Source organism: Mus caroli, unplaced genomic scaffold (genome assembly GCF_978045245.1).
Source record: "Mus caroli unplaced genomic scaffold, Mus_caroli_1 scaffold_14, whole genome shotgun sequence".
NCBI lineage: Eukaryota > Metazoa > Chordata > Mammalia > Rodentia > Muridae > Mus > Mus caroli.
Window position 1 is genome coordinate 114738675 of NW_028227269.1, and position 24456 is coordinate 114763130.

General features: G+C 46.4%; 1 protein-coding gene across 1 annotated transcript in view; it reads left to right on the forward strand.

The window, feature by feature from the left end:
- The window catches only part of Ptprn2 (protein tyrosine phosphatase receptor type N2), an 808594-nt gene that overhangs the window by 701122 nt on the left and 83016 nt on the right, over positions 1 to 24456 (forward strand). The window contains exon 14 of the mRNA XM_021179074.3: positions 6030 to 6224. Within this exon, the coding sequence (XP_021034733.1) occupies positions 6030 to 6224 (195 nt within the window). The remainder of the gene's footprint in view (positions 1 to 6029; positions 6225 to 24456) is intronic.

Sequence of the window (24456 nt, forward strand, 5' to 3'; positions counted from 1 at the left end):
TCCTGTTATTGTTCCCACTTCACAGATTGTGAAACTGAGCCACAGAGGTATAGAGAACTGGTCCATTGTCACCCAGATGTGAACACCAGAGCTGGGACTTGCAGTTGGGCAGGTGGCTCCAGACAGAGTCTCATCTTAAGACACCATACCACACTGTGTATACAGATCTTGGCGCTACCCTGCTTCTGTTTCTCCCTGCTAACAGATTCCACATCCTCTGTGGATTTTTTTTTTCCTCATCTCACTGATGTCTCTGAGATGCTTGCTTCCCAAGAGCAGAGGCAAGTCACCATACTGACAGGTGTCCCCTTGGGGACCACCTGCAAAGTCACATCATTCTTCTATGGCTGTCAATGTACCTACCCTTTGAGTTAGGACACATCTTACACCGAACTTCCTTGACAATCTTCTCAACACATGAGAGGCCACACAGCCAAAAATCTGGAGTCCAGGTGTCCCAAATTAACAGACCTCTCCAGAAAGACACAGAGAAAACAGCCTGCTCCAGTCATGGATCCCGCTGCAGAGATACAGGGCCTGGTCCAGATAGACCTTGCTTTAGAAAGACACAGAGCCCTTTCCAGAGGGATACATCCTGAAAACACTGTATGACACAGCGTTCCCCTTTGCTACCTGGAAATATATTTTAGTTTACATACTTGGGCTTTTTGTTGTTGTTGTTGTTGTTGTTGTTGTTGAAGAATAAGGATTTGGATGATGTACAGGTGACAGGCAAACACAGGCATACTCCTCTGGGTGAGCTACAGCCTTCTGGATAGGTACAGCACAAGCTGTCTGTTCCTGGTCACAGTGTGGGTGGGGAGCTGCCCTTGACCCTACAGCGGCATCTGAGGCTGATAGTGTCCTGGTTAAATGGGCTTCTCTCACTCCTGAGCAATCAGCCACCTGTCTGCTACTGCGTCATGAGCTGCTAGGAAGATGGCTATCTTCTTCATGAACTCCAGGCTGCCCCGACAGCCCTGGGCTAGTCTCACTGAAGTGATGTCCCCGTTCACAGATGGCATCTTTGGTAATGACTAGGCTTCATCCAGAATTTGCATATATTAGGGATTGGTTTCTTTTTTTTTCTATTAAATTAAGGGAGGCAAGCATCAGCCCACAGTCCATCTAAGGGAAGATCTATTTGCTTATTTCTATATACACAGCAGGGTTTGTGATCCCAGGTGAAGTGTTGGAATTGGCAAAGAGTCGGATGTGATGGTTTGGGGAAGCCCGTGTAGCTGAATTCTTCTTTAGGACACATAGAGGATAACTTGGGAATCTCTATTCAGAGGACTGTTTGCTGCCAAGGTTATTGGTGAGGAGAATTCCCAGACACAGTCAGGTATTCTCCAGGCTGTCTCCAAGTGTGTTCATGCAGCTTAGTTAATATCACCAGTTTTCTTCTGCTCGGAAGACTGTCTTCTCTTTCACAGTTCTGTCTGGACCTGCTTCTCAGAGCACCGCCTGTAGGACATGCATGCAATCCATGCCATGCTTGTCAGTTGCCCACAGACACCTCAGGTGTGCATGGCACAGCCCCTACCGTTACCACCACCACTGCGTGATGGATGTGTGGGCGATACAAACCAAGGGAACACACTAGTCACCTGCAGTGCCCACAGGATGGCTGCAAAGGCTGTGGCTTCAAATCCTTACAATATAAATGTTTATGCTCACTCAGCCTTTCATCCTTACCTGCAGGCGAGGAAGCCCTGCCGTCGTGTGCCTCTCTATGTGCGGGCTTACCCTCTCGGGCATGGACCTCTCTGTGTGTGAGCTCACCCTCTCGGGCATGGATGGTGCTCTTCACGGCAGCACGCAGAGGCTGCATGAGTTACAGCTTTGCAGTTCTCAGAGGGAACACAGAAGTATTCACACCTAGACTACAGCAGAAGCTTAGATCTGCACAGAGCAGGCTTGGACCATTTTTTTTTTTTTTTTTTTTTTTTTTACAGATCAATAGACTTGGAGAAGTTGGAGCCAAATAAGCTTGAGAACTGGAGTTTGGAACCTGGGGACTGTAGAAGGCCAGGCATGGTGATTGCCAGCATGAAGGAGGCAGGAGCAAGAGGATCCTTGGAGCTCAATGATTATTTAGCTAGCTTTGTCAAATCAGTCAGCTCTTAATTTTGGTAGGCAACCCTATTTCAAAAAAATAAGGTGGAGTTGGTCCTGATGGTTTAACTCTAGCAGCAGTTGGGAGAGAGAGGCAGGGGGAACTCTGTGTGCTTCATGTCAGCCAAGGCTACTCAGTAAGACCCTATCTTAAAAGAGAGAGGTAGAGGAAGACACTGACATTGACCTCTGGCATATGCATACATAGCATGTGCATGAGTGTGTGTGTGTGAGCGTGCGTGTGCGCGTGCACACACACACACACACACACACACACACACACACTCACCATAGCACAGCAGACAGGTGAGGGGAGAGTCGGCAGTGGAAAGGTGAAATATCTCAAACAAAGCTATAGAGAGATTTGTTTCTGTCCCGTGGAGAATTGGAAGTTGGGCTTGCTGTTTCATAGTCCCAGGATCCACACAGGATGTCCTTTGCTGAGGCTTTATCCTGGATGTGTTTGCTACGTCATTGATATGGTTTTTATCTCCATGTGCCCAAGCCTTACAGCACTGCGGTCTCATAGACTGTATGCTACAGGTTCCCAGTTCTCAGACCGGAAAGACTGGTAGGATGAGGCAAATGGGAGGACCACTGTGGCCCAGGTGCAGCAGATGTAGGTTATCTTGTCCTGGGCCAGGCTGTAGTGCCAGGTGTGGGCAGTGTGTAACCAAGAGAATGATCCTGGGGTGACATATACTGCAAAGATGTCTAAGGTACATTGAGGACCATGAAGTCACTGTTTGAGCCAGGGCAACTCTTATGTACAGTGACCTTCCCTAGCTGGGTAAAAGCATTTTTCTCAGGTCAATCCGCCTCTGGAGGCATTTCTTCTCTGACCCTGCTAAGCAAGGGAGGTTATATGGTAAACATTGGTTATTCCATAGAGGAAGAGGAGCTAGAAGGCTTATTCCTAAGAGTATGTGTGTCATGAAGAGGCAGGTAGATCAGAGCAGCTTAAGTGAAGATTCAAAACCGTGTCTTAGAACGGTGCCACCATCAGGGAGAGACAGAGAACCAAGCTCCTTCCCCTGGGATGCTGTCATCCTGTGCCAGCTCAGCATGGAAACCCTCATTCAGAACTCAGCCCAAGACTACCCTAGTGTCTCCTCCTTAGGAGCTGTTCAGTAGTGGGCCCCTCCTGGTGGCCCATGACCATGCTGCCTGTGAAGGCTCAGTGAGTGCTCTTAGCCAAGCTCTGAATGGTCTGTGACCTCAAGGAAGTCAGACCTGAGGCCCCCTTCTAAGTGGTGAACAAGCAAAGAATGGTCGTGAGCAGCTCACTGTGCCAGATTTGTCCTCAGTATTCTGTAGTTTTGGTTTGTTTTACGACCAGATCTATGTAAGGCCATAGTAAGACCTTCTGCCTCAGCCTCCCTAGTGCTGGGATTGCAAGTGTGCTTCCACACCTGGGTTATTTAACCCTCCACAACTGTGAAGTCAGTTCCGCTGTCACATTTTACAAGAGAGGAAACTGAGGCACAGAGTAGTTAGGCAGCATGTTCAAGTTCACAGAGACAGCGCTGAAGCCAGGACTCAGGAAGTGAAGGAATTTTGGCTCCAGGCATTATGAGTTAGTGGGTAATCAGGGATGTGTATCCTACAACTCAATGGGGGTAGGGTGGAGAGGAGACAATCAGATTCTACAGTCCTCTGCTTCATCCAGATCTCTCTCTATCCATGATACTGTAGCTCAGGTATGCTTGTGTCTGCATCCTCAGGGCCGCTCTGTGGAAATGCTAATCCTCTCTGGCTCCAGAAGGAACCAGAAAAGCTCTACATGGTGCCTCCACAGCTGCCTTCCTGCACACCAGTGGAGGCCAGTAGGGGGCTCAGATGGTCTCTGGACACAACCCCTATGTTTCTCCTGACTTGCCTCCAAGGCTTCACACAGCATTATCCTTAGCCCACCACTTACTCACCAGCTACACCCTCTCATTCAGACAGACAGACTCCATCTCTTCCTGCCTCTCACTCCCCAGCGCTGAGATTCCAGGTGTACAATGTCATGGCAGGCTTGTGTGGTACAAAAGACAGAACACAGAGGCTTCATGCATACCAGGAAAGCACTCCACCCACTGAGCTACACGCCCAGCCCTAGAGGACCATTTTAACATTCATTTCAGCCATGTGCAGTAAGCTCTGCTGGTTGATGTCAGGCGGTTTTCTCTGTGGAACACACCATACTACACATTCTATACACATGAGCTTTTACTCTTTCGTGTCAACTCTCATTACCTATTTTGAAGGGAAGAAACCAGGGTTGGAGGTTTCGAACGGCTTGTCCAAGTTCACATAAAGCGTATGTGTCCCAGCCAACATTCCATACAGGTTCCCTTGGGGGACACTTACTCTTCAGGCTAACCTCTTTGATTCGTGGCACAGATGGGTATATGGCTACTATGACTTCCTGTGTCCCTCCTCTAGGCTCATCCTGGGGGTACCCTGAATCTCAGCCTGAGCTTAATATTGTAAACCACAGGAGGTACCACACATCCATGGCATCCCTTCTGTGGGTAGAAAGGGAACAAGGTGTACATGTGCTTAGTTAGGTTAGCAACCTGCACCATCAGCCTGACAAGAGCCACTTCTGAGGGACATGGTGCCTGGTTGCTGGTTTGCTCTGCCTTGTTCTTGAGATTGTCAGAAAGTGAGCTGACAATTAAATTAAGAAGGAAAAAAAAAGAAAAAGAGGAACCTAGGTAGAAGGGAAAAAAGAAAGGCTGGACCGAGCTAGTCCTGTGGCCCCTTGTGTCAGAGGCCTTCCCCACTCAGAGAGGTCTTGTTTTCTGGGGTTTGCCTACTTTCTGGTCACATCCAGGGTCCCTATGATGACCTTCACTATCTCAGTTGCCTTCAAATTGTAAGGCTTACCTGGGCCACCAGCCGAAGTTGAGGCCCCCCCCTGTAGTAGTGTTGGGGTTTAACTCTGTTGTGGACCTGTGGGGGAGAGAAGGCACGGCATGGGTGTCTACTATAGAGAGGTGATGAGATGGGGGTGGGGCAGGCTCTGCACTGATGGTAGCTTTTGTGGGGATGTCTGAAGCCAGAGATAACAGCACCCCAGGGTGAATAAGATGAAGACATTCTTGTGTTCTTTGACCTTCTGCCTCTGCCTTTGGGTCACACTGGCAGCCAGAGCACAATTCTTTTTTTTTTTTTTTTTTTTCCTGCTGTCCTGTCAGTCTTAGCTGTACTTTTCAGTTCCTTTCTGACATCATTCCGTTTTTGTGACTTAAGTCACGGTTTCATTACTTCACACGCAAAGGGGCTCCGAGTAATGTCTAAGCTCTCAGAAACTTCCAGAATAAGTTCTTGTCTGTCTGGAGGTGGGAGCTAGAGGCCAAAGGTCAAGGCCAGAACCAAAGTGTCATGCTGCCAAGATCTTAGGATCCTCACATTTGTTCAGAGTGGGATTATTTGGGGATAGAAGAAAATGACACACTGAGCATGGCCCCACCTCGCAGTAGACTCCTGGTCTCCCACATGGCCTGTATTCTAATGGGAAAGGAAAGATTCTAACTTGATCTAACTGCTGCATTGTTCTTGACCAGAATAAGACAAAAAGACTGCTTTAGAAGTCTATGTGGTGATGGAGTTGTGTCTGCTCGTGGGTACACGTGTGCATGTGTACACATAGGTGTGAACTGACATGTTGGTTCTTAGGGCTGACTTGCTTCAGTGGCCTGTAGATCTCGCAAGGTATAAGGACAGTGCCTCAAACACACTGATGGGCATGCTGAATCCTTACAGTCCATCTGGTGGCCAAAAGAAAATTCCTTCTAGCATAGGCTTGACTGGTACTGAGTGGGCAGGTAAAGAGGGTGGGCTTGCAGTTCTGTAGGATCACTAAGTAAGTTTTCTTGAAGGCTACTGATCCTTTGACTGTACCTATGGTTGTCTTGCAGGAGCTATGCCGCCAGCGTATGGCTGTTCGGCCACAGGACCGCTCTGAGGGACCACATACATCACGCATCAACAGTGTCTCATCCCAGTTCAGTGATGGGCCGATGCCTAGTCCTTCGGCTCGGAGCAGCACTTCATCCTGGTCTGAGGAGCCTGTGCAGTCCAACATGGACATCTCTACTGGCCACATGATCCTGGTAAGGCTTACATACTCTAAAATACTTCTGACTTCTGTGAAGGAATGATAGGCAGAGGTAGGGTGTGTTTTCCCTATAACGATTGTGTTCTACCAGTGTCTCTCTGTCAGCTGCTCCCTAACCTTGGAAGTTGTTAGAATCTCTTCGTGAGTCCTAGATATAAACAAAAGGTGTGTTCACCATTGAACTCTTTCTGTCCTGCTTGGAGCACACATGTGCACATGCACACATGCTCCCTTGGGCTTGAGATGGAATGTGTGCCTTTTAGTGATGGCTAAAAGCCAGTGTATGCCAGTCTGTTGCCTTTTGACTAATTGAAAGCGGCTGTTGCCTCCTTCACCCTGTTCCCAACCCAACAAATGCTGTCTGAGTTTTTTAAAAAAATCAACAAATGTCATTCACGGGTATTGTGAAGCTTGAAGATGAGGGGGAAGGAGGAGGTATGAGCTGTCTTCAGTCACCAGAGCCATTCAAGGCCCTTTTGCTGACACACATAGCTTCATGGCAGGGTCGTGACTTTCCCTGGTATATTTTCTCTGCAGTGACCAAGGATGGAGAGTCTGTGCTGCCTAGTGGTACACTATTGCTGTCCAAGTTTCATTGACAGAGATATCTATGACTCAGAGCTTCTTCGGGCTGTCCCTTGGCCATCCTAACAGTGGGCACCTTCCTGTTGAGGGAACTCGAGACAGATACAAACAACATGTGCTTGTGTTATTTTTTTCAAGTGGGAATGGGGTCTCTTCCAGCCTGAGGCAGAGTCCAGTTCCCTGTTTTGGAAGCAACTGCTGTGATCCTGGCTCAGGGAAATACAGTTACTCTCCGGTCTCAAGACAACCCTGTAAGTTGTCCTGATACTCTTACCTTGGAGTGCCTTCCTTAGCTGATTTATCTGGTCACAGTATGGTCTGGTGGCCACAGGAAGCTGGAAAACTATTTATTTCTAGCAAGTCTCCTGGCAAACCCAATAGACCAGGCAGAAGCCATACTGACCAAGAAGATTCTATACATATCCAAGTCAAGGATCTTGCTAACCAAGACCCAGTTGGACATACAGAGGCAGAAGTGGACAGAAGTCCACAGCCCAAATGACACATGACTTCTCACATGCTGTCCGTGATTTGTCCTTGTTCTGCTTGGTTCTGTTTCTTCTTAAAAGAGGGGAACCCCACACTGCTGTTCTGGGATAGAGGCAGTAGGAGAGGACTTCTCACACCCGGGCAGACAGCGTTACCCTTTACTCTGCAGACATATCATGCTCCTAGTTCATTCTTGACACATATGTTAATTGTACACATCCATGGAGTTCAGGGTTCCCAGTCCCTTCTTGTGGCAGATGTCCTCCTTACCGACAGCGATCACTGAACTTAGATCTGACTTCTCAAGGGCTTCAACATTCATCCCTTTTAGAAACACCACTGAGAAGTGCAGGTCCACAATGAGACGGAGCTGGGGTGAAGGAGTCAGCCTATGTGCATGTCAGCAGGGGTTCACATCAGCTCGTGTGACTTTGCGGTCACTTCGTGACTTCAGGTTACAAGTTAATGATACCTTGTGTCTATGTGATGTATTTAATACATTTTTTAAAAGGAGAAACTGTGTTTGGACATGAATGGCAATTCTTATGTCCAGGGTGGGGGGCTCAACCTATAACTAGCCAAGACCTCACTGACCTAAAGCAAAGCTGTCTAAGTAGAGGTCAGCGGTGCCACTGGAACCCATCACAGGTATCTTCCTGAATGTAGCAGAGGCTTCATCCACTTTCCACACTGGATCTAGAAATACATTCAGATCTATGAAGGTCCCATTTGCCCAGCCTCACATTCCCTTTTTCCAAACTGTAAGTCCCAGGGGAGTCAGGTATTTCTAGGAAATGCTGCTTCTACAGCAGGAGATGTGCCCCAATGCCTTCTCCCAGGAGGCAGGACTACCCAGTCACTGAAGCCATGAAGGCCTGGGTTACGCTTTAGATTTCTGTTTTCTCCACACCCAGTAGTCCCACCTCCCTTTTCAGGAGGTACGTTGTGTTACAGAGGGTCCTGTCTCAGAATTTCTCTGATACAAGACCCAAGAAGCCCAGAACGCTGGGCACTTTTCCCAGATCCCAGACACTTAGTACACAGGCAATGAAACTCCTCTCAGACTTCAGAAGAATGGATCTGGGCCAGGGTTGAGGCCAAGGAAGCATGTGTCCAGCAACTCAGGGTCAAGTCCTATGCTGGTCCTCTCTGCACAGGCTGTGGGAGCCACGCACGTCAGCCCTTTGCAATTGACCTTGGCTCATTAGAGCCACAGGGAAGGTAATTGCAGTGATCAGTCACCCTGACCCTCAGTGGGGAAGTGCTTGCTAATTGGCCAGCTGGCAAGACAAATGAGCTGAACCGCACGCAGGGCAGGGATGAGTGAAGAGGCCACTGGGTATTCAGTCACAATATTGGTCCAGTGGAGCATGGGGGCAAAGTGTGTTGTTTGAGCTTAAAGACTAAAGAAAGGGATTGAGAGACACTGCTGCTAGAGGATGGAGTTCAATCCCCAGCACCTACACAGAAGCTTGCAACCATCTGTAAACTCCAGTTCTGGGAATCTGACGCCCTCTTCTGGCCTCCATGGGCACTGCACACATGTGGCACAAAAACACACATGCCAGAAAAACACCTGTACACATAAATGGTTTTTTAAAAGACTGAAGAACAACAACAACAAAATGGTTTTAACTCCAGGTTGGCAGTAAGTGTACCCCATAAAGCCATGCTGACCCAAAATTGAACACTAGAATATATGTAGCTACTAGATATGTCCCCTGTGATGAGATACTCAAGTGTTCCAGTAAGCATGACCTCTGTGGGAAGCCATGTTCTACATGGCTCTTCCTGCACAGTTCATGTTCTGTACTTTCAAGCAAGGTTATAAAAACAAGACCCCTTGGAATCGCTGTCCGTTCACAGGCCAAGGACTCAAGTTTCAAGGAGACTCGCACAGGAAGAAAAAGTTTCCACCAGATAACAGGCTGGGACCTTACTGGGCTGTGTCACCTCCAGTGGATCACCCACAGAGACAGGCAGTCACTAGCAGAAGAACCAAGCACCTACAGTCACAGTGAAGCCACAAAGTAAAGGAAGCAGGTCGCCACCCAAGGCCATGCTCGGAAAGCCCAGCCTCTTCTACAGCTAGACTTTGATGTTCTTGTTGTTATCATCCTTCTGTCTTTATTTTCTTCAAAAGTGCCCTCTAGAATATTTTATTTTTGATCAACATGGTAATTGTACATATGCATGGGGTTCAGCATGATATTTCAGCATGTGCACTCAGCGTGTGTTGTTCATCAAATCAATTCTCCCTCATCCATCCTCCTCCAACCTCTGGTGACGACTGCTCTACATTCAGCATGAGGGGACAGAAGCCTCCATGCAGGGAGAGAGAAAGCATGATAGTAATACACAGTGAATCACTGGTCATGTGAACTGGTGGAACAGGAAAGCACTGCACAGAGGGAAATAAGCCAGATACAGAAACACAAGCATCCTACATATTCTTTCTCATGCAGAGGAAAGCACCTTTTAATAACTCAACGTTTCTTGGGGCTGGGAAGATGGCTCAGTGGGTACAGAGACCTACTACCAAGACTGACAACCTGAGTTCAATCCTAGTACCCACACAGAAGGTGAGACCAACTTCTATAATCCGTCACCCTCTGGCCTCTAAAGGGCACTGTATGCACACACACAGCCATGTACACTAAATAAGTAAATAAAATATAATAAAATGTACAAATCTCTGCTGGGCATGGTTGTGCATACCTTTAATTCTAGCACTCAAAAGGCAGAGGCAGGAGGATTTCTGAGATTTAGGCATCTTGGTCTATGTATGGAGTTCCAGGGCTACACAGTGATACCCTGTCTTTAAATAATTAAGAAATTAATTTTTAGTTTTTAGTTTTTACAAGTGTTTTAAAAGCAGAACCACCATAGAGTAGAACTACAGCCGCCCTGGGAATATACCCAGAGGAATCTACAGCAGCATGCAAAGAGAGCCTACACAGCTATCTTTATTATTGCACTGCTCAGAATAGCCAAGTTACAGAGCCAGTCTATGCGCACATCAGCAGGTGGTTGGTAAAGAAATGTGATTCCGATGTAGGGTGGAGTACTAGTCAGCTATAAAGAAGGGTGGAGTCTATGCTATCTGTGGGAACCAGAGATCATCATGAAAAACAAGCCCCACTTGGGAAAAAGACTTGATGCTTCTCAGATGCAGAACCTAAACTTTGGAAAAGACATAAGTATGCACATAATAGGAGGACCAGTTGGGGAGAATAGAGGTCGAGTGGGAAGGGAGGGAGGAAAAAAAAAGAGGGTTTTTGGTGTGAACAAGATCAAGAGATGTTGGTGGCTCATGCCTTTAATCCCAGCACTCGGGAAGCAGAGGCAGGCGGATTTCTGAGTTCGAGGTCAGTCTGGTCTACAAAGTGAGTTGCAGGACAGCCAGGGCTACACAGAGAAACCCTGTCTGGAAAAAACAAACAAACAAAAAGACAGACAGACAGAAGGAAATAGCAACAAACTCTATAACTTTCCATAATTTTAAACACTGGCGCTTTTTATAGGATTCCAAGTTTGAGGGCTGTTGAGGTGACTCAGTGGTATGAGTGTTTGCTGCCTGACATCCTGAGTTCAGATTCCAGCCCCAACATAAAAGATGTTAGACATGGATGTGTGCATGCCTGTAACCCCAGGACTTCGGGGAAGACAGGAGGATGGCCTGAGCGTGGTGGTCACTGAGAGAGCTCATCTTAAAATAACAAGGCAAAGAGGAACAGAACAAGCAGGACACCCGACAACTTCCTCTGGCCTCTGCACAAGTGCACAAACCCCCATACATATACTACACTCACTCACACACACTCTCTCTTTCATACACACACACACATGAAGTTAGGTGGTGGCATATAATTAAAACTCCAGTACTTTCAGACTGAGGCAGGAGAATTGCCAGTTTGAAATAAACCTGGGCTATGGAACAAGACTCTGCCTTAAGAAACCAGAAGTTATAAAACAAAACAAAACAACAAAGATTTCAGTTAGTTTTGAAGGAGCTCAGGGAATGATCCTGGTGCGCTGGGGCCTCTTCACAGCAGCAGCTTTGGAAGATGTGGGCTACCTCGTAAGAAGTGGGTTGAGTGGCAGAACAGGGGTTGCCGTCTTGGAGAAGGTGAGTAGAGGCTGATATATGGTACAGGCTGCCTGGCTAATAGCTGGAAACTGTCACTAGTACAGCTCACACTCTTCTGAAGAGATGCTAACAATGTGAGATGTTCAGGTGAGGTCAGAACTTTGTGGACAAGGACTGACACTAAAGTGACCCTTTAAGACCATCCTAGTGCCACTGAACTGTAAGAGTATGGGGACCTGCCTTCTGGAGAAAGCCTCACTTAAGATAGGGATGCAGACTGAGTTTACAATATTCCCATACCGTGTCTGCCTTCTGTGGGGAGATGTTTCCACACGACTAGCCTCATGAAGAGCTAAGAACCTTAACTGCATCTTAAGATTCACTTGTGAGTCAACAAAGCATCATGGCAGGGAAGTGGGGGGGGGGTGGATGTGTGTGCAGAGGGGCAGTCATGAGCAAATATCAGTTGATTGCCTGCCCACTCCATTGGTATCAAGAGCTGGGAGCTTCCAGGGCAGGAACGTGTGCAAAAGAGAGTGAGTCTGTTCATCGCTGTTGGGCCCACAGGGTTTAGTGAAGGAAAGCAACCTGAATGAGAACATTTTAAAACTACTTCTATGCTCACAGCGAAAGTAGAGTGTGGCAGAGGCCTGGGTCCCCTTACTCTTCGCTATGACTAGCTCCTTTGAGTCATTGTATAGTACAATCCCTAGAAACCCACCAAGCAAGACCCAAGGCTGGGCCCATTTCACAGATGAAGATAATAAAATCCAGTGCTGATGTAAAATCATAAATCCCAAAAAGTTCCAACATGGGATCAATGGCTTCTCATCACTGAGAACAGAAGACAGCCTCTGAGCACCAGCAAAGTACAGGGCTCTGCTGAGAGTCACTGGGTTATGCCTTTTTCTCGTGGACTTCAGATGGAGAAGCCAAAGGTCTAGAGGTACAAAGCAACCCGTGTCCATACTGTAAATGACCAGGGGCCAGCACAGGATAGGACCTTCCAGAGCAGCCACAAGGCTAGGAGAAGGGTGTCGGCTTAGGGTGTGAGGCTGGGCTTGGGATGTTGGGTCAGGCTTAGTATGGAACCAGGCTCAAGAGGCAGGATTGTGCTCTGCAGGGCCTCAGCTCAGGGTTTGCAGGGCCTCAGCTCAGGGTTTGCAGCCAGGCATGTGGTATAGTCACAGGTATAGAGTATAGAGTCTTTCTTCAGCCTGGCCCTGTTGGACTCAGACCACTGACACTGACAATCAGTGCTCAGCTTCTTCCTGCTCCTAAGTGTCCTCCTAAGTGCTGAAGGTGAGCTGAAAACCAGGAGCTGGTCATTTAGACACAGAAACACAAGAGTCCCTACTGTGTGCTTGCCTGTGGCCAACGTGGCATGAGCCCCACCAATTCCTTCTGCATGGAGGACATACTCTGAATAAGGGTGAGCACTGGCCTTCAAACCCATGCGTGTACCACAGAGCCAGGACAGAATGGATATTTATTAATAATTAGATTGTTTATTCCATTCTCTTCTCCCAATGTTCAGTTACTTGTCTGTGGGTGATGGCAGCAATGCCATCCCAGAAGAAGCAAAAGTCAACTCTCTAGGGCAAAGTTTAAGGACAAAACCCAAACACACATTAAAAAAAAAAAAAGATCTTGTCAGAGTTTAAGCTGCCATATAAGTGTACATCTGGGTGTCTCAGGCACACACACTTCTGTGTGCAAGACTGTGAATTACATTGACTCAGGGCAGGGCTGCTCTGAGACAGACACCCACTTCCCAGGTATCAGTGAAAAGAACATTCTGGAACGCAAGTGGGAGGCTGTACTGGGTCTTCTAGGACTGAAGCCTAAGATAGGAATTAAATCCTGTGGTCCTGGAAACCCAGAAGTCCAGCATAGCAGGCTGCTTTCTCCCAAGGCCTGTCCTCAGCATCAAGTTGACAGCTTTTCAGGTCACAGCCTTTCTCCCCCACACCCTAGGCAAGCTGAGCGTGTACTAAGCCCTCCCTCGATGTCATCTACCACAGGTTCTGGTGACAGGATGTTCTCTGGCTGCAGGGTAAGCTGTGATAAATCCCACTGCTTTCCAGAGGAGAGCCAAGCCACTCATCCCGTATCATTCAGGTGCTGACACCCCTGGATGAAGAGCCGGCAGCATTCATTAAGGTCCTAAGGCAGTTCAGGAAGCTCATTTGCTTCAGGCCAAGCTCAAGTTGCAGTGAGTGCTAGCCAGTGCTCACAGAGGAACAGGGAACCCAGAATGTGTCGGGGAAGGATGCTGTAGGCAATTTCTGCCAGCCTCACAGGCCGCTGGAGCCCCATTAGCAAAGCCATCCTGCACTGCCACCCACACTTCCCATGAGCTACCTTTGCACCTCTGCCAGTATGACGCAGAATACTTTTGGACCCTCCTATGGGGTAACCTCCTGGCCTCTCATGGTCAGGGCTGTGATGCCAGCTCTTTATGGGTAGCATGGGTGTAATATAGGCAGAGCATTGGTTGGAATCTTTTTTACTTGGCAGTTATCTTGTGGTTTGGGTGGGTAAAGGCGGGGCTCTTTTCATTATTAAAAAAAAAAAACATCTGAACATCTAATTGGTTATATAAAGCATTCGAGTTGCTGTTACTCAGCTTCTCTGCCTTCTGGATTTCTGTTCTCATCTCTTCTACCTTGTATTTGGCTTCTTAAAGAAAAATGTCACGGGCCAGTTTCAACCAGACCCCAGCACACAGCAAGGCCCTGCCATGGCTTATGCATATCACATGCATGCTGAGGTAGATTGGTGTCTCCTGAGGGTGGGTAGCACACAAAGACTCTATGGAAGACGGGTGAGTAAGAAGATGCAGCTGCCCCTGGTGGGTCGTGATGGGCGTCTGGGGTGATATGTGGATCTGGCACCCCTGACCGCAAGCTCTTCTTTATTGTTGCTTTAAAGGTTATCTTCTTTTCTACCATTTCCACTCTTTGTAGACCTTGTAGTGATGAAGTGAGTAAAACAGAATAAATAAACATCCTATTAGTATTCACTGAGTGAAGTATTAAAAAAAAAAAAAAAACCAACACACTAAGGCTGGAACCAGCAGCCTCACTAATGACATTCACCAGGGGAAGCTGGGAAACCCGTGTCTGAAACAGGATTCAAAGGTGTCATTCATCCAGCGTTTTCTGAGTGCTGGTGACAGAGATGCCTGCAAGCTGACTGGGCCATGCTACATAGATCTGGCAGGTGAGCCAAGCCCAGAGGTATGTGCTGGGCCTACTTTGTACCTCCATACCCATGGCTCACAAGCACACTGAGCTCGGTTGAAAGACAGCTGTACTATTCCAACAGACTCACTTGGCTGTTCACATACTTAGATAAAATTAATGTAATTTATAAAATATAAGTACTGAGTTTCCATCAGACCACACAGCTCCATAAACATCATGAGTGCGTATAACTGCTTGGCATTTGCCATCATTGTATGCTTAGCATTGCTCTGAATGAAAGTAACCCTTGTCTTGCTCTTGGGAAGCTTACAGTCAGTCTAGGGTGAAGAGCTAGAGAAAGGTAAGCTAGAGACATGTGCTTTTATGCTTCCCTGGAAGACCTGATCCTTCATGGTGGATGTTGACACAAGGTCTTTGTTGCTAAGAAGCAACCTTGTGGGACAAGGAGGAAATCCTAGAAGTGGCTCAGCCTCACAGGACACTCAGGGCTATTTGTGATTAGAAGACTTGCAGAAGAAACAGGCCACTGAACGGCAGTGTGTGAGTCTATGACCCCATTCACATGAATTACTGTGTTTTTATTGAACCAAAAGGCCTGCATTCCCTTCCTCAAAGATCCTGTCTGTTTACCGGAAGGCATTAAGAGACAGCATCTATTGAAGGACAGGGCCCCAGTCACAGTCCACAGATGGTATCCTCTCCTGGAGCAAGAAAGGACAGCACAGAGAAGACGGTAGCACAGGGCCAGAGACACTGTGTTATAGTGTGACATTAAACATCATGGTCTCCACATCTCCCATCTATGAAACAGGACTAATGATGGTTCCCTCCCGCCCCAACTCCTCCCCTCCCATGTCTCTCCTATATCCCCAACACTTATCCTTCCCCATGTCACATGCTTTGTCTGGAACCCCACTGAGTCCTCTGGTGCTGCCTGTAAGGTCCTAAGTGCAGGACCATCTACTTAAAGCACAGTCTCTCCTAGATCATATCCTCAAATTCCTCACCATCGATTGCTAACTCCCCTCATCTCAGGGTGGGGCTCCATGAGCACCTCCTCTATCCATGCTGGGAACGAGGCTGATTTGCTCTTGGCCAGCTCTCTGCTGTGAGTTCCTGTGTGCAATGGGCCATGTCGTACCTGGCAAATACCATTATTTCCCTGAAGGTGTCCACTACCTCTGACTCTTACAATCTTTCCACTTCCTCTTCCATGATGATTCCCAAGCCTTGGTCATATAGATTTCCCATGTAAAGCTTAGCACTTTCCAGTCTCATTCTTCGTTGACTATACTGTTGGGTGTCTGTCTTAGTTGCCATCTACTGCAAAAGAGACCTTTCTGATGAGGGCTGAGAGATAGGTATATCCATGGGTTTAAATGTAAGAACTTAGGGGTAGTATATTAGAACTTTTTTTTTTCTTTCTCTAAACCTACTGTGATCTCTGAATCTGAGAATTCTTGCCTTCTGTTAATTCTGTTTGGTTTTCTATAGAAGAGTTGACTCTAATATCCTGTATGGGTAAATAAGTACTCTGCCTCTGAGCTAATATTCTCATTCCACCATTTATGATTTAAAATTGACTCTGTCATCATCTCTTGAAGTAGAAGTATATTTGGCATTCCTAGCTCTTCAATCTTTTTCATATCTTCACTCTTTATCTCTGCCTTGTGTTCACAGGAACTTCCCTAAGTCTGTCCTCTAGCACATGAGACCTCTCTTCAGCAGTATCTACAATCTAACCCACCCACTGTATTTATAATTTCGCTTGCAGCTGTTCAGTTCATTTTCACACCTGTCTGGCGTGATCTCCAGTGTCTCTACTTTTAATACCTTTGAGGTGGTAAGCAAGCACATTGTGTGATTGCTCTTCCCAAGCTCCCAAGGCCTCTCCTCTCTGGCCTGTTTGTTTCTGTGCCTGGTACAGCTGTTGTCTTGCCATGTTCAGACTCACAGCTCCTTAGAGTGGGCTTGGACCTCAGGATTTGTGTGTGTGTGTGTGTGACCTTGTGCTAAAGTAACCACTTAGTGAGGGTTAGTGTGTGTGTTTGTCAGACACTGCAGACTGCCATGAAACCATGGCCATTTTCTCATTGGTGTTCACCTCTGAGCGTCCCAGATGCGTCAGATGTGGTTGATTTGAACCTTAATTGTAGATAAGGCTCATGGTTTAAAAGACTCAGAACATCGCCGTTTCCATAGGAACAGACATGCTGTGCACCTCTTCACGGAGCATGCAGGCTTCACAGGGTTCTAGCTTATAGGGAGTTTCATATCCCTTCCCTGCCTCCTGTGGGGCTTTGTTTTGTTGTTTTTGGTGGCGGTGGTGCTGATGGTGGTGGTGGTTTTTCTATATAGAGAGACCCTAGTTTTAGATGGAGAAAATTACGTTGGCCTGCCCCTCTCTCAAGAATTTGGATGGCACTTCTCTCCTCTTCATATTGTATTCCTGGACATAGCCCTTAGTTCTTTGTTCTGTAAATTGATGGCTACCATCTTTCCAATGTCTGTTGGGTTTTGAGATGTCTTGTAGAGGAAGACACTTGAGGCTTTCTTGTTATTTTTTTTTAATGTTACTAGAAATGCTATGTACAGATTAAGCACAGGGTGCAGTGAAGTGCTGTTCTGCATGGAATCTCATATCCTACTGACCGCTGCATCTAAATACCACCCTCATTCTCTGTGCTCAGAAGACAGTCACCTTATGTCCTCAGAGAAGCCAGGCAGGCAGCACAGGTGACATGACACAAGCCTTTAATTCCCACACTCCAGAGACATAGGCATGAATATCTATGTGAGCTCAAGGCTAGCCTGCTCTACATAGAGAATCCAGGCCAGCCAAGGCTGCATATAAGATCTTGTATTTAAAAAAAGAAGAAGGGGGAGGGGGAGGAAGAGGAAAAGAAGAAGAAGAAGAAGAAGAAGAAGAAGAAGAAGAAGAAGAAGAAGAAGAAGAAGAGGAGGAGGAGGAGGAGGAGGAGGAGGAGGAGGAGGAAAAGGAAGGAGGAGGAGGAGGAAGAGGAAGAGGAAGAGGAAGGAGGAGGAGGAAAGAAAGAAAGAAAGAAAGAAAGAAAGAAAGAAAGAAAGAAAGAAAGAAAGAAAAAGAAGAAAAAGAGAGGAAGAGCAACAGCCCAGGCAGTGAGCTGTGGAGCTCAGGCAATGAGCACGGGAGGAAATTGCACCTGTACATAGCAGTAGCCTGGGAGATACCCAGGTGGTGTAAGCAGGCGGCCACTGGCAGTCACTCTTGCTTCACCTGTCAAGCCTGGTAAATATATGGCTTGTGACTTGGGCACTTCACAATATGACTGGCATTGAGCTAGGAAAGGATTAAGAATATGTGATGGTCTTCATTCTAAATTTCACCGTAAAATGTGGACATTCACGCTGTCAGATACTGTATTGGCCCTCCCTCAGGTACCTTGTCTGGAATAACCAGATGAGACTGTGTGAGGTGGCGGCCTTCTGGGTTGCATGCTAACTTTTGACTTCACCGACATTTTAGCCATTTTGCTTTTCTAGAAAGATCTGGGGAGATAGAGAAGAAAGCTAGACCCTGGGGCTCATGTCTTCTGCCTGCTGGAGAATTGAGCACAGGGTGTGGGTTTTGTGTAATGTTGTCTTACAGGTTCCGAGTCGGTTTCTTTGGCTGTGTGTCATTTCTCACAAGCATATAGCCTGTTAGCTTTAGGAAGATAAAAAATCAAAGCTCTCTGCTTCCAGTGGACACGTTCAAAATCTCTGCAAATATTCTCTAATGTGTTAGAGAATCCAGTATCCTAACGGTTCAAGAGACAAAGCCCCCGCCTGTGTCACTGTCCTAGGTAACCTTGCAGCACTTGCTGGAATTCTTTATTCTTCCTAAAAACTTCATCAGAAAATCGTAATGACTACATCACTGGCACAGAATATAAAAGGCTGCTGCTAAGAAAAGCCCGCTGCTTTGTAACCGCAAGGCTGCTGTGCGTTGCTAAGCAACCATCCCTCCTCTTCCCGCTTCCCAAAGGTTTCCCTGCTCTAACCACTGTCGTCATCCACCGGGCAGAAATGTCTCCACTGGGCCTTCTTGTGCTGCGTTAGGGAATAGGAAAGCTTTGGGTCTTTGAGAACGGCAACTCCTGGTGTTGTGACTTGAAAGCAGCTGTTTGGATTTTGTAGATCATCCCGTTGGTGTGAGGTGGATGGAGAGCTGGTTTAAACAGATGAATTTTCTGTAACTCTGCATTCAGAAGTATTCCACAGCAGGGGTCTAGGAGGAGGCTCTTAAAGGCACCAGTATTGCCTGACTCTCCAAATGTGGTCGTGGGCAGCAGGCACCACGGTGGTGCTCTACAGGGCCCCAGCATGGAGGGAGCAGTGGGTATTGTTTGCTGTGGAAACTGTTTTTTTCCCAGAGAATCTGTTTCCCTGCTAAAAGGGTGGGCTTGGTTATCAGAAGTGCACTTCATGAGTGCTTTTTAAACCCCTTATCCCCTGCCTGTCCCCTTAACCCTTTGGAATACAGCGTTGGTTTACTAATAGAATTTTTAAAAAGATCTCATACGTTAAAGTACATTGTTTATGTCAAAGGGATATGGTGACGACTGGAATCAAATGGCTACTTTCTAATTTAGTAAGGAACATTCCCCGATCTGTGGTAATACAAATACGTGGTAAAATAAAGATTTGCCATGAACCTTTTCATACGTCCTTGTGTGCTATAAAGAGCAAACAAAACCAGCTTTATCCAGCTTGCCTTTTGTAGTTGTCTTCTGAGTTTAGACTTTGCCAAAGCCTGAGAAGGTGGTATCTTTCTCCATAAAGGGTAGTATTGGTGTCTGCTAATCCATCTGCGGTCAAACTTTGATTATCCAAACAGAATGAGCGGATTTGATCCTTCTAAGAGAGGTTTGGGGGATAAGAAAAGAGTGTGGGTCTATGCAGATGGGCTGAGCTTTCCCTTTTTGTCTTCCTCGTAATTTCTTCTAAAATTCACCGTGTTTTCAATGTGTGGAGATAACTACATCTTTGGAGCAGCTCAGTAGCTTAGTGGTAATTATTTATTTGACAAATGGCTATTTCAGGACTTTCAAAAAGCAGAAGTCAGTAGAAATATAAAATTGGATTAAAATTCCTTTAGACTTGTTTTTAATCAGAGTAGCTGCAGACTAGCATTAAATGCTACCACTCTGTCAACTGGATTGTTTCTTGGTTTTTTTTTTTTTTTTCCTTTTAAATTGTCTGTATACCAAAATTACAAGGAGAGAAACATACAAAGGATATTTGGTAAAGGCAGGCGGTCTGGGTAAATAGCGTTCCTTTCATTAGCGTATTTCCCTTATTAACTGTGTAATTAATTGTACATAGCTAAGGGAAGCCGTGGAAATTGAGTTTCGAGATGTATCAAAGCTGACTTTGGCTTCACACTTCCATACAATTTATCATTAATGAGGCCCGAGACGGAGGCCCGCAATCTATAATTATTACTTACATTTGAATGACAAGCAAAGAATTTTATCAGTAGAGTTTTAAATGAAAAGGGATTAGCAGTTAGCGTCGAAATTGTTAATCTTTTTTTATGAAAATAATTTTGGAGAATATATTTTAGTGCAAAGAGAAACTCAGGGGAAGCCTTCCCCATTAAAATGGCCATTTTCTGATACTCCATGTGAATTTGTCTACATTTGACAGCAGGGTGCAAATATTTTTGAGAGTGAATGAATATTTTATGGGGTAAAGATCTACTCATGCATTCTGGGAATGGATTATGCAATATTCCCACATACCCCAGCTAGAGTGAGTCTATAAGCCAGCCAGAGGGAAAGGCTGAGGCTGAAAAAAATTAACAGATGTGCAGATTTTTTTTAAAAAAATGAACATTAAACTGTTTAATATCACAGATATCTGCCTTTATCCCCTTCTCATGGCTCATTGGATTGTAGATAATGAACAGTAAATACTGATGGCAAAGGCTGTTTTGTGAGAAGCTGGAACCTATTGTCTGACCCACTGCCAAACAGCTCTTGCATCTTCCTCTCCAGAGTGGATGAGGTAGGACTTCAGGAAGGTTTCTGAACCATGTGACCAGCATTTGAGCACAGTCAGAAACCCATGAGCTATCTCCTGCTCCTGGGACTGGAAGGAGCCTGAGGCTTTGTTATTCGCAGGTATTGATTGATTGCACAGAAAGTGCCAGGTCCCCTGCCAGGCAGTCTCCCACGAAGGACAGGAAGGAGAGAGACTTATCTTATAGGAGCCCCAAAACGCCATCCATTGTTCATTTTTTGTTGAATCATGGGTGCGAAGGTCTATGTCTGTAACCCAGTGTGGGTGGAGACTCATGAGAGAGAGAGAAAGAGGGTGTTGTGGAGGCCTATAGTGGCCAGTCCCCCAGGTAAATCCACACACGCCAGACTTACCTGCTTGAGAGGTGATTGACAGGCTAAGTTGGTGCAGATCTGGAGTTCTGCTAGGCTCTTTGGGAAGTTCTGTGTCACCTCACAGTTAGGTGCCCCAGGAGGCTGATAGGTGCCACTGTGTGATGTACACGTAGGATGTTTCCCCAAATCTGCTATCCCAGTCTGAATAGATCTCACTGGCTGGAGCCCCTCAGCCTCCTGTGTATGAATCTTTCATAAGGTATTCTGTGTCCTCTGGCAGCACTGCAGAGATCATTTACTGACTGGAACCCAGGTGGTCCAAGGGACAATGCAGCGTCCCCACACTCCAGAAAGAGTCCACTTGCCAGGACTGTGGCTGTTAGGATGCGTCATGCATTGTGAGGCCGGTTAGAGTTAAGTACTATATGTGCCTCAAGAATCACCTTATCTGTGGGCAGGCATATCCAGTGCTCCACATTGCCGAGCCTGTTCTCACACTCCAAGCCCTCGATGGAGTCACTGGCTGTGAATTTTTGGTGCCACTTTGAATTCACTTACCTCTGAGGAGGTTTCCCACAGCTCCAGAGAGCTACTAACTAATGTCCAAACACTGGCCTATGTAACAAAAGTCTGAAGACTTTTAGAAACCTCAAGGTCATTGATAAAAATTGTTTATGATTTCTTTTTCCCCCCTCAGACTTTGACCTTATTTCATCGAAAACCCTTGTTAGATCAAATCACAAGAACTGTTTATTTCTGGGCTAGAGTTTAAACTCAAGTGTTTTGCAACATAATGCTTGCCTAAATGTGAGGAAACGAGGAAGGTAGGGCGGCACAGAATGGGTTAAATGGACTGAGATCTTCTGGTGCTTTCTGCACCAGGGTTCACAGCACCCCTGCCCATCTCTCTGCTCCTCTCACGCAGAGCTCAGCCAGTGCAGAGGGATCCAGGAAGCAGCAGGAGTCCCGGCTTATGTAATCAGTCTGCCCCATGCAGAACGACCTTTCAGAAGCTCTGTCATCGGATGCCTCTGTTACTGCAGATGCAATGGCTTCCCCCTCGTTCTTAAAATAAACTTCTGGCTCCTTGCCACAGCCAAGCTTCTGAATGACCAGGCTGGCAGCTCCACTCTGCCTCTCTCTCCCTCCCAGCCATCTCCTCTCCGGAATGTTCCAAACCCTTTCTCTCTTCGGACTAGGAGCTTTGCTGTCCCCCACCCCTATATCACTCCAACCTTTACATTTCTAGTTCCTTCCTATTTAACCCAGAGCCACTCCAAGACCATAAACCTTGTGCCTATCCTAACTGAACCCTCACACCTTTGAGTTTGTATCTTTGTCCCTTGGTAATCATGAGCCGCCGTTTTGTTAATTATCCTTTATCTGTGTCCGGGGACTCTCCGCTAAGGAAATCTACCCTTCAGACCTGTACTTGCACAAGCTGAGGGTTGGGCTCCAGCAGAACCCGCAGTACTCAGACTCATAGGACCTCCTGATCAAACTAGCTGGGTAAGAGTAACTGACAGCCAATAGGAGGCCGGAGACAGCCTGAACAACCAGCCTGACCTGGATGCAGCTCCTGTGCTGCAGGCCCAGCTTGCCAGACAAACCGCCTTACCCTGACTGTAAATATTAATAGTTCTGCACTGTAGGAAAAGGTGGTACAATACTCTTATTTTCATTTCTTGTTCATCATTGTATTTTACCAATGTTCACATAACCTTAATTTTTAAGATGTTAAATAAGATAATGAGATTTATAAAATTGTTCATTTAGAAATCTTCGAACACCTTTGAGAACAACAGCCTGATCGTAGAAACGTGCAAGGATTGTCGTCCTCACTGAAGCAGCACCAGACCCTATAGTCTTCACACTGAGACTCAGTATGACCTGCGACCCCATTCTGTGGCATACCATATATTATACTAAACTAAAAAAAATCCCAGAATGAAACAGACTCAGCTGTGTGAAGGAACAAGCCTGCCCCTGTTTTGAGTAGGGAGTAAGGACAAAGTTAATTAACCCTTTATAAGGCTTACTAATCAGAACACTTCTGGGGGAGAACTGTGCTCATTGGCATGTTCCATCTTGACTTTAGCTTTAACCATAAGAAACCATGGCTTTGTTTTCCTGTAAATCTGCACCATGAAATCCAGTGGAAGCTGAAAACCTACCAGTTCTCCATGTCTTTGGATACTGGGGGCATCTTTCAGAGCTCTGCTGATTTCTATGTGGTACCAGGGAATGAAACTCAGAGACAAGTCCTTGGCCTAGCATACACAAAGTCCCAGGCTACATCCCTGGCATCTAGGTCAGCCCCTCCGGCCTTCTGAACATCTAGAACTGTATCATCCGTGGGACTTATAATTCTCGACTTCATTCAGGGTTGGGAATATCAAAATCAACATTATGGAATAATGACAATGTATTATTAATAGTTTCATTTTCCAGTAGACTGAGTTCTATGCATTCAAGCTTCAGTCAGGGTTCGTGTTCTAACCCAACACTCTGCAGAATTATCCTTTCATCTTTTGTCTCTCAAAGCAAGCGAAATGTGGCCATTTCAGTTTCCACTTGGAGCAAGGAGCAGGTCCATCTAGAAGCCACTCCCCACAGTACTTGGGAAGGAGGCATGTAGTTCCCTCTAGCATCATTTGAGGCCAAAGGTCTTAGGACAGAAAAGGCTTGGGGAATGGATGAGTCAGAATCTCACTATTTGGCCCATGCTAGCTCCAGATGACAAGGCCAGTCCCACCATACCTGGATACATGAAAAGGATTACTTGAAAATGATTTTTAATAAAGCATGATTTAGCAATGCCCGTGGCTTCAGACTGACACACACTGAACTTGCCATTTCTTCTCCGTGCTGTTCTGCCGTCTTCTCTTGCTGATGATGCTTGTTTTCTCTGCCATCGCCGAGAGTCAGCTGGGGGCTTTCCCTGCACAGGTTTCAGCTTTGAAGTATTTCTACTGCACCAAGGATTTATGATATTTTATCCCTACAGTTGGATTGGTTTCGATAAGAGGAAGGAGGTACATTTCTTAGCTACTTGAAAAAAAAAATCACATTGAAAACAGCTTCCATAGGTCCCTGGCCAGAGCTGGCCGGCTTTAGAAACAAAGCGTTCAGAACACAAACTCGAAAATTACCCCAGTTCATGCTTATCTGTAAAGCCAGCTCTTAGCCACGTAGGAGGCTTCTGCTGACCAGTTTCATCTGCTCTGCCACTCCCCGGGTCACTAGGATAAGGGAAGCTTGGCATTTCTCTGTGGTTGCCTGGTTCTTAAAAACATTCCACGAAAGCAATCTCTAGGCTGCAGTCGGAAGAAAAAAGCTCCCCAAAGGGCTTCTACTCCTCTCATTTCTTTTAATCCCATTCCTCCTTCTCAGGCTTTGTATGGAGAATCCAGAGACTGAATTTCAGAATGGTGTGTCTCTTTTCATTCTCAGGATCCTGGCAAGCACACACCCTCACAATCTTTAGGTCTCATG